General features: G+C 39.8%; 1 protein-coding gene and 1 long non-coding RNA gene across 3 annotated transcripts in view; one reads left to right on the top strand and one right to left on the bottom strand.

The window, feature by feature from the left end:
* chfr (checkpoint with forkhead and ring finger domains, E3 ubiquitin protein ligase) overlaps positions 1-9,357 on the top strand; it is a 14,881-nt gene extending 5,524 nt beyond the window's left edge. For both annotated transcript variants that reach the window (XM_019885118.1, XM_019885117.1), the window contains exons 10-18: positions 1,268-1,430; positions 1,618-1,829; positions 1,936-2,040; positions 2,872-2,955; positions 3,189-3,259; positions 4,228-4,315; positions 4,392-4,499; positions 5,822-5,894; positions 8,267-9,357. In XM_019885118.1, coding sequence (XP_019740677.1) covers positions 1,268-1,430; positions 1,618-1,829; positions 1,936-2,040; positions 2,872-2,955; positions 3,189-3,259; positions 4,228-4,315; positions 4,392-4,499; positions 5,822-5,894; positions 8,267-8,309 — 947 coding nt within the window. In that variant the 3' untranslated portion in view covers positions 8,310-9,357. The remainder of the gene's footprint in view (positions 1-1,267; positions 1,431-1,617; positions 1,830-1,935; positions 2,041-2,871; positions 2,956-3,188; positions 3,260-4,227; positions 4,316-4,391; positions 4,500-5,821; positions 5,895-8,266) is intronic.
* LOC109524959 (uncharacterized) lies at positions 3,926-9,712 on the bottom strand. The gene is made up of 3 exons (XR_002170056.1): positions 9,629-9,712; positions 7,776-7,781; positions 3,926-3,940 (listed from the first exon to the last, which is right to left on the bottom strand). It is a non-coding gene; the product is annotated as an uncharacterized LOC109524959 (long non-coding RNA).
* Between the last annotated feature and the right edge of the window lie 881 nt (positions 9,713-10,593).

The following is a 10,593-nucleotide window of genomic DNA, read 5'->3' as shown; positions in this document are numbered from 1 at the left end:
TCGCCGATAGACAGGTACACTCCGAGGTATATATTTTTTTATTCAAATATACGAGGATGATCTTTTCAATTTTATTTGGTATGCATTTGTAGCAACAGCATGATAACATTTATTTGTTTTTATTTGCGTTTTATATTCATATTGATAATTCACGTTTTGTCTTGGATAATAAAGCACGGTTATGCATAATAAATTGTATGCATAATAAATATTCACTATCACTGTATGAGGTAAGAATCAACAGCTTTTTATCACATTTACACAACACTTTATGAATACAAGTCATGAACAAATCTTAAATATAGCAGGGAATGTTTTTTTAGTTTTGATTTTGAGCAGCAAATTTGGAGTTACATATTGGTGCTCACCAGGAATGCATAGGCAAAATTGCACAAATTTTCACTTGAAAGAATAGTGGCGATCTTGGGATTTTTTTCTGTTCAATTTTCAAACTGTGTAAATTTAATACACTTCATCTTCAGCATGTTTAGTGCCACTTTTGTGAGTAACCACGCCCCCGTCCAGGCCACGCCCGCCCAGGCCACGCCCCTTCCGCTTTTTTCATCACTCGCCATTGCCATGTATGTGATATACCTGAGTAATTATGTTTTCTTTATCTGTGTACAACATTGTCCCTATTTCCTTTGACATATTCAAAATGTAAGAGCTATCATCTTCTTTTAAAAAGGCACCCACATGAATGTGCGTAACATCTTTTATTTCTACAACAGGGTTCCCATGGGTCCTTAAAGTTCATAAAAATCCATAAAAAAGTTGTACAATTATGTTCTTAATTGTCCTTAATTTTCAGGGAAAGCTTCTAAAATCAATAAAAATCCTTAAAAAAATACTTTTATTCGAAAATAAATTGAAGTTTTATATTTTCTAAATAAATTTTTTTCTTAGTGTAGTTTATTTGAGAATGAATTCAAGTTTTTTTTTACAGGTAGGAAAATTAAAATTTGACATACAGTCTGTCAAATAAAGGGTTAGCTGATTGCCCCTAAAAATAAAGATGTGCCCTTCCTTTGGTAGCAATGATTTGAACACCAGCTCAGTGATATGTGGCTTTCTGTTCAGCCCGCATACTGCTGAGTGGGCATTAAATCCTCCGTGAATCCCCTGCTGAATGGAGAAAAAGTCCTTTAAAAATTGCTAAATTAGCCCTCAAAAGTCCTTAAAAGGTCCATAAATAAGAAGCAAGAAGAAGAGTGGGAATCCTGTATAATTGCAAAGTACAAACAAACTGTGGTCATCTGTTGTACAGAAAAGTGTCGCAGTGAGGAGGATATGAAGAGCATGGACAGCCGCAACAAGATTACTCAAGACATTTTGCAGCCAAAAGTTGAGCGTTGTTTATCCGAAGAGGAGGGCAGTTCAGATTACCCTTTTGAATTCTCCGACAATGACAGCGACTCCTCTGACATTAGGTAAAAGTTTTGGCTGTTGCAACAGCTTTATATTTGATTTTTAAATTGTCCTACTGCAATATTACCTCAACTACAACACCACAATAGAAATGGCAATGTCCTTGATAAATGTAGTCATTAATACAGTATGCTTGTCTTTCTTTTTGATAATGAGGAGCACCAATTTGTATTTTTGTTTGTTTTTCAGTCAGCCTCTAATAATCTGCAGACAGTGTCCAGGCTACAGGAAAGAGGTCGGTCAGAGGCTGTTTGCCACAGGCTCAAACTACTGGCTTCCGGGTCCTCCAGTCCCACCTCCTGTGTCTCCTCCTCTTCCACCTCCTATCACACCAGCTGCAGAAGAAGGTTCTGCAAAGCCTTTCGGCGAAGAGCCCTCAACGTCGTCTGACAACCCACCAGGTATCAGATTAGATCCTTTCCTCGAACTCTCTTCTTTAAAAAAAAAAAAAAAAACAACAACAAAAAACACAATAAAAAACGGGAACGTCCCTATCATTGTTTGCAGCTCCTCTGGAGTACCGCTGTCACCCTCTAGGCTGTCATCTGATGTGTAGCTGCTGCCTGCAGCCAATGCCAGACAGACGGGCTGAGTTGAACAGCCAGCAGCAATGTAAGTACTTAGTTTACTGTATAAGACAATTGAGTGTACAAGCATGCACTTGGGGCAATACACAGAAAGTTGTCTTGGATATTAAAAGTGCAAATAACGTTATTTCAGTGTTGCTCGTGCAGAACCCATTTCCACTCAAGCACTTAAGACCCCAGTCATGTTCACATTGTTGTTGACCGGCAGACCAAGGTTACTGGGTGAAGTCTGCCCTGAGCATTAACATGTACTTCTGTTCGGAAAATCAAATTCTTCTCCCTCTTCTTTGCCCTACTGGCCTGCGCTCGCATTGCTTTTTCAACTTTTGGGCTTTGATTTTAGCTGTGCCAATAACTTCATGACATGACCAATGGTGGTTATCATGAATAACTGGCAAAGAAGAATCACGTAAAAGTTACCATATGGCATGTATACTTTGTGTGTGCACAGCGGTGAGCGATAAGTATCGTCCTCGATATTATCGTCAGAGTTGCTGTCACGATGTACGGTTTTACATTATTGTGGATTACTACTGTCTCCAAAACGGACCCGTGCAAAAACAAATGGATCCACTGATTTTCGGCAAATTTGGAGGAAGTGATGAAATCCTTCTTCCGCGAATCAGCGTGCATAGACAGCAAAGGAAGAGGAAGTGGTAAGTCTTCATTCTGTGAATCAGCGGGCAGGATTAAATCACGTGACTCCATTGTAGCAGCCGAGGGAATACACTTTTTTTTTTTTTTTTAATATATCTTTGTTGTAATGCAATTTTAGTAATGTTAGCGTGCCAGATTTTTGGGGGGTGAATTTATTGTTCTGCACAGCCTGCAGGTGTGATGCATTGTTTGTTGGCAGGTTCGCAGTGCCAGCGTCCTTTCTGTCACATTTATTGGGGTTGCCAGAAGATTGGCTGTCAAGGCTGCCTGGCTCGAGTCAGTGGTATGGATCTGTTTTTGACAAGATATCAATCTGCTTAGTAGCTGCTGTACGCTACACTGCTGTCTGAAAACGTAATGCTCTTTCATGAAAAAAAGAAAGCCAAGTTTATGTCACAGCACGCGTAACCTGCTTAGAACATTGACTGCAGTGTTGACCGAAACACTTTTGATTATTCTTTATTTTATCACCTTTATGGACTGACCAGAAGTATTGCACTTTCCATTTTCTTGCAGAGCTCAATCTGACGGACAAATGCCTGGACGGTGTGCTGAATAACAATAGCTATGAATCTGAGATCCTAAAGGTGACTTTGACTCGTGCCGCCCCTTTTCCAAATCCTGTTTTTTTCCCTGCTGCTGTGGGTTTAGTCAGTGCTTCCTGTTGTGCACTCACCAGCTGAACATTGAACTGGAGAAATGCAGAACATTGAGCATTGGGGATTTTTTTTGTTTGTATCCCTTCTACCAAAATAGGTTCATGTTTGATGTTTGTACAAATCCCCGCTGGCTGGCGGAAACCCCCTATGACCAAATGTGGTCGCTTTTTTTCTTTCACAAATTGCTAATACTTGGACTGATATTTTTTTGCAAAACTAACCTATTCAATGCGGTGAAAATTTCTTGAGAACAAATATACTGGTGCACTTGAGCGCAACTCATGTTCGGGAACTGTTCAAAATGCTGTCTAGTTCTTCAGAGTCTGTGCCTATTTGATGCCTCGTCTGTATGGTTAATAGGAAATAATGAGTCAAAATAGACAGCGTGAATGCATTTAAGTTGGCTTTTTTTTTAATTGATTGTGCAAAATGCTTTGTTACACAAGGGCCCTCATTAGCCTCAGTCTCTGCATATTAATATTCACTTAATAAATTAGTGGACTCATTGTTTTATGGATTGCATCGCTCATGGCTTCAGAGCTTTAAGAAGGAATATATGGGGATCACGTCAGCCACAGGCGTTTTTGAGATGTATTAAAAGGCCTTTTGCTCGGTGGGTCCTCGGCATGACCGTGGACTTTGAAGTGGACTTTGGAGATCTTCCATCAAATCGGTAGAAGAGCTGTCTACCACTTTTTCCCTTTTAGGTTCTATTTTAGAGTTATAGTAGTTTGTGTGTTTATAATTGACCCGAATCACATGATGAAACTTTATGAACAGAAAGTTCTTTCAGTTAAATATTGTAACCCTTTCCGGACTTAAATAGTGAATGAAAACTGCTGAAAATGAAACCTACGACCTTATCTGTCAATGTGTGCTTTTTATCCTTGCGCCAGAATTATTTGTCCTCCAGAGGCAAGACATGGAGGGATCTGCTCAAGGAGGCTGTGCATGACTTGCAACAGGGGAAATTTTGCCTTTCAGGTGAGCCCTGAAACCACGGCCTATTTAGGATGTTGTCTATGAAGAAATGTCACCCGCATCCCACCGATCTCCTTAGATCAAAGTATTTCTGCAAATACAATCCTTTGCGTTTGCTGCGGCCTGATGGTCTTCAAGGAGTTGGCGTACAAGTACAGACAGAACATTCCTCAGTCTGAACTACCAGGTCAGATGTCTTGGAAGTTTTTGTTATTTGTGTTTGTTTGTTTATTTATCCCCCCCAACTGTTGAGAGAGCAGTTTACATTGAGAGGAAACATTTTCTTAAGTCCTCAGATCAGCCATTCAAACCTTGCAACATTTTTCAACCAGCACTACGTTGTCGGGATTCACAGTAGTAACGGATGCAAACGCGGATGCAAACGAGTACGACACGTTTATTGTAACTCACGACTCGGCCAATCGAATGTGTTTATTCAGCACAGCTGTGCACATGCATCTCTATACTGGATATGTGGATTTATGTTTGAATTCTTTGATATTCAGAAATGGATATCGGCCACCTAATCAAGGCTGTGTGTGACAAATGAGTTTCTTGTCACCTTGTGATACCTATTCCAAAGTTATAAAAAGAGGATTATATAAAATAGCATTGTATTGGTTGTTCTCATTCCATGTGAGAGAACACCGTAAAAAATATTCGTCATAAAGTGCGAATGGGTTTTCATCTGAACCTCTCAAAATGCCATTAATATAATTGACAGACACATTGAGCAATATTAGAGTGACCATCTGAATGAGGTATTTTTTAGCATTCCATTCAACAAGTTCTTCAGCTGCTGTTGAGAGTGGCGAATTCAACGGCTCCTAATGTGTCACTGGCATACAACGCAGGAGGTCCTAGTTTGCAAAGTTCTGAGGTTGCAAACGGGGCCTAATAAATAGTTTGCGCAGTTAGCTGCCGTACTCCCCGTTTTCATTTAAATGCTTTATATTGCGGCTTTTAAGTGTCTTTCAGACAAACCTGTTTTGAAGACCGCGTTAGTGTCTAACAGTGACGGTGTGCAATTGTAAACCGAGGACCCTCTGTACAACAGTGTGACATCTTTCGGGATGATTTGACAAATTGTTACATTTTACAATACAATATAATCGTTTTTAAAATCGTTGCGTCCTTAAATTGTATCGCACCTCGTCTATTGAGATAGATATCAAATCATCCTTCATGAGAGCTCTACACCAGATATATAGATCGGCTTGATGTTGCTGACGATTTATTGTTTCTTTGAATTGCATTAACTTGGATCGTTTTGGCCTTTTACATATCGTTGCATATTAATAGACATGACAAAATCTACAGCACACCCATAGATATCTTTGAGAACTGCAAGTTGGTCACTCAGAAGATAATTTTAAGTACATTTACTTTTTTTTTTGTAATTAATATTTCTTTGAATTGAATGCTGCTACTGTCTGGACTAGATGGCTGGCTATGTGGAGTTCCTCTGTTATCGTAGACTACTCTTGAAATGTATCTTCCTTCTCTCAGCTGCTGTATTGTCTCGGCCCGACTGCTACTGGGGACGTAACTGTCGTACACAGGTGAAAGCTCATCATGCGATGTAAGTCATTTACATACAACTTGAGCTATTTCCTTTTTTGCAACGCTGACATCAGACCTTTTTGTTGATCCTTTTGCATTACCTTGAGCCATGTGCGTTCCCTAAAGTCACCGTCCCAAAGTCCCTTTTAGACTGATTAGAAAGGACCCTACATTCATTGCAGCTTTTAAATGACCTTTTGCTAAGACCCCTTGGTGTCTGGTGACGACAAGCTTTCATGACACTTGTTGGAGAAACAACAACAAGAAAAAAAATCACTATATCTCGCGATGAGACAGCAAGAAAAACGGGTAATGCAGTTCCCGTAAGGCTGGATAGCTCCATCATCGTGAAAAGGCAAGAAGACGATACAAACATTACAATCAGGACACATGGACCAGTTGGGGCCTGACTTACGATAGGTTTGCCTGTGCGTAAACGAGAGCAAACTGTTTTTATTGCTCACACAAACAAATATTGACACCCAGTATTGTGTCTGCCCAACGGGCAAAATTGCCACAGAGTTCATTTTGCACATTCTGGCAGGAGAGGATGCAAATGGGTAAACTTTGCGTTATGTTGCTAATTTGCGCTTGCTGATTTCGCATCTTAAAATACTGAAAGGCAATTGCAAACCGGCAACGCAAACCGATGACGGAAATATGATCTATTACGCTCGTCTGAACATTTTGGCCTCTTCCACTAACACTTCTATTTGCCTCACTTTAATCCACCTCAGGGAGGTGGTTTAAAAATTTGCTCCAGAGCAAATGCTCGTTTGCGGGGCAGCACCGATGTAAAATGGTACGTGTGAACGCTACAATTTGCTCCGGAGCAAATGCTCGTTTGCGAGGGGGAGGTAGCCTCGCTACGCATGAGAAGAGTTGATTACGTACGGCGAGAATGCCTTGCTTTCGTGCTCTGTCGGACTTCCGTCATGTGTTTGTTTAATAACAAGACACAAGACATGGCTGGTAACAGTAGCAAGCACCTCTTGGGTTATACCACCTCAACTAGAACGTGGGGGATAGTCCCCAAACAAATCTTTCCTTTTGTAGGAGACTGGACTGTCTCGGAGTTGTTTGTGTAGTTTGTTCCTTTGTTGTGTGTTCACAACCCCCCGTGCCCCATAGAATTTATTTTGTGATTTCCTCTCTTGATTTTTCTGTTTGGCGCATTATATTTTTGCTTTTCTGAGTGTCATTGAAGTCATCGTTGATAGAAACTGCCGTGTGAATGCAAGTGGAGCTGCGCCGGTGCTAATACGCTCAGGGGCTTTGTACGTGTAAACGCTCCACAAAATTTGCTCCGGTGTAAAATATATCGCAACAAAATATATCGGTGCAGCGCCGGAGCAAACGTGTGCCGTGTGAACACCCCTTATGTCACATAATGTCACGATTTATGCTTCGATGAACAACAGCTTGCCATAATTTTACAGATACCGTATTTTCCACACGATAAGGTGCTTCGGGGTATAAGGCGCACCTTCAATGAATGGCCTATTTTAAAACTGTTCATATATAAGGTGCACCGCATTATAAGGCACATAGAAGCTACAATAGTGACGGAGGTTGCATTATGCAGTTACTAAATGGAGCTATGCTAAAGGGAATACATTACAACAATACAGCTTTATTTATAAAGAGCCTTAACAATCGCTGCAGCTTTAATAAAGTGCTTTACAGAACATTTAAAATATTATGTCCAAGAAATCTGAATATTTATCCATACATAAAGCACATCGGATTATTAGGCGCACTGTCGGCTTTTGAGAAAACCGAATGCTTTTAGGTGCACCTTATAGTGCGGAAAATACGGTAATTCAAATGCATGCGGTACTTGGTTTTAACAACAGTATTCTGTTCCACTGGCGGTATCGTAACCTGAAATTGGACCAACTTTTTCCTACCAAAACATTACACTTCATCGAGTCTGTTGTGAAACCATTATTTAAAAAAACATGTGCGTGTGTGTGTGTGTGTGTATATATATATATATATATATATATATATATATATATATATATATATATATATATATATATATATATATATATATATATATAAAATCTATGATCATCAATATCTCTCTATATCTATAAATATATATATCGCACACGGTAACTAAAATGTTAAGTCTAACATGGATTGGAGATATATATATATACACACACATAAGTGCTTATTTCTGCACTTGGCCAGAATACTTTTCTCTCTGGAGTGTGGCAAAATAAAAGGTCTATTCTTCTACTTGTTTTATTTTTATCTTGTTTACCACTAGAGGGTGTGCTTGTATTATTGTGGGTCTCAAGGCTGGACAAAATACAACCTGTGGGCACTGTTGAAATTGTGGCTAAAATATGTTATCTTCATGATTTATCTTGATCTCAGGAAGTTCAACCACATATGTGAGCAGACCCGCTTCAAGAGCTGAGTGAACAAAGCTGCTGTTCAACTCACAGCACAACGGAGACACATCTCATCTGGTAGCATTCTGCCTGCTGAAGCTGGCCCTGTTATGCACACAAAAATATTAATTCAAAAAAAAAAATTCCATTCAGATTGGACTATGTGAAGTACCTTTATGCACATTACAGTTTAGGTATGGGGGGTTGAGATTTTGATTTTATATTTTGTCTGGCTGCTGCATTTTTTAGGGTCTCCTGGCAGACCAGACAACCGCTTTGCTTAGATTAGCAGCCAAATGTGCGTTGTATCCTCTCATCCTTATGTAGACCTGCTGATTTGTGTATAGTTTGTGATCAAATTTACTGTCATACGAAGTTCCTGTCTTAGAATTAAGAGCTTCCCCTGTGTGCACTCATTGAAACGATGACGTGAAATACAGATTTTAGGCATTTTCTGAGAGTATAGCTCCCATGTATATTACATATTATTGAAGTCGCCAAAGTGATGCTCTTGAGTTGCATTTTGGCAAGACACCAAGTGCCACGGGCAGCGATTACTAGGCATGAGTGCGTAGCTGCATACGGACAGGACTTGATTCCCATACACAAGGTTGCCATGTAATAAAGGCTAAGCCGCAAGCAGCCAGTCGTCGCGCATCAAGCTGAGGCTGATGTTAGACTGAAGTTGATTACTTTTACAGTGCTGTTTTTCGCTAAACAAATTAACCAGAACAATCAGTGCAAACCATGGTTTTTCGAAATGGAAATCTGTTCCGTTTACCTGATGCAGTTTATTCTCCACTTTGCTCATTATGCAAATTATTTTCATTCGAGGCTCTTTGTTTTATAATGAGAACACGGTTAGTGAGTGGGAAGGATTGGGATAGTTCCAAATGTTATCTTGTTTCTCAGGTTTATGACGCTGCTGTAGAAGTTCAGTGTGTACAGTATATAGAGCCGTGTATGTTTATGACACGTTAGAAAACTCTGTATACTCATCACCTGGGAGGCAATGGGATGTGCCTCCACATTATGTCAAAAATTCCTTATCATAATACAATGTTTCTGAAAACAGTTTACTTGTTACCGCTCTGTTGTTGTTCTTGTCAGAGATAAGTGACTCAAGAGGCCTTAACTGTTAAAAGAAATGAGTCAAATTGACACCCCCCCCCCAATACACACACACTTGTTGGTGTGTGAACTTTAGGTGAATATGAAGAAAAGTGAGAAGAAACTGTTAAAACAGTCTTGCTGGCATCCAGTGTGTGTCTAGACTCTTAAATCACATCTTTGTATTAGTTCACTTGATGTATAGGAAAATAAGATTTGCTGTGTTTAAAATGACTTTTTTAGAAGATTTGCACAAAATTCCTCCATTCATGCAACAACCTTTATTTCATTAACTGTTAAGTTGTCATGATCCCTAAAACATGTATGTTTCCATGTTCAAGGTATGTATTTTTATAGCACCTGTGAATTGGGCAGTCATTAGAAGGTGCTTGATTCATTTTCATCCAGACGTACCGGAAAATTGTTGTGACTTGAAGCATGGATAGTCTGTGGTGTTTGCAGTCCTGCTTGTCTGTATTTTTTATTTTATTTTTTTGGACAACATTAACAGCCCTGATCTTGTGTGTGAATTTGTTTTGAATGCGCATTTTCCTTCCTTTGTCACAGAATTTAGTCAAGGCGTAAAGATTGTTGTTTTGTTTATTTTACCCCCCCTAGTCATGGTGTATGGTCCATTCAAGCATTCCACAGCAGCTCAGCTCAGACCCTCTGCACCAGTCCAGTCGATCTCCTGACAGAAGGGCTGAGTTTTAATTATTCCCCACCGGAGATCTGGGCACTCTAAGCCAACAACAGTACCAAGCCGCTCCAATCAGGAATTGGTATTAAAGAGGCTTTGGAGTACTACTTTGCGTTTGCCACAAGACGGGAGCTATATTGTAAAGTAGTGAACATGTTTACTCACTTTGTCGAAAGTTTTTGACCACGCTGGATGGAAGAAGCAATGCTCACTGTAACTCATAGCAGTTCCCAGGAATGACTCGGATGATGACTCAGAAGATGCCCTCACTCAGCCAAGTTTTGAATCAAATCGATATGCGTACCCTTGGTCCATCACGTGCCATGAAGCCCCCAATTAGATGCTAGTGGAATACAAGCTTCATTCCCATTTAGAATCATTCCCTTGTGTTGTACTGTGTTTTGGGGGGCAAATCTACAATTGTTTTTGAGATGGTTCTGATTTGTGGTTTTAACACAGCATTAAAAAAATAAAAAGCTTGACAATGCCTGACTTGCTTT

The sequence above is a fragment of the Hippocampus comes genome, unplaced genomic scaffold, assembly GCF_001891065.2.
Source record: "Hippocampus comes isolate QL1 unplaced genomic scaffold, H_comes_QL1_v1.1 scaffold45, whole genome shotgun sequence".
In the NCBI taxonomy this organism is placed as follows: domain Eukaryota; kingdom Metazoa; phylum Chordata; class Actinopteri; order Syngnathiformes; family Syngnathidae; genus Hippocampus; species Hippocampus comes.
The sequence above is the reverse complement of the archived record's forward strand: the minus strand, read 5'-3'. Positions and strand labels throughout refer to the sequence as shown.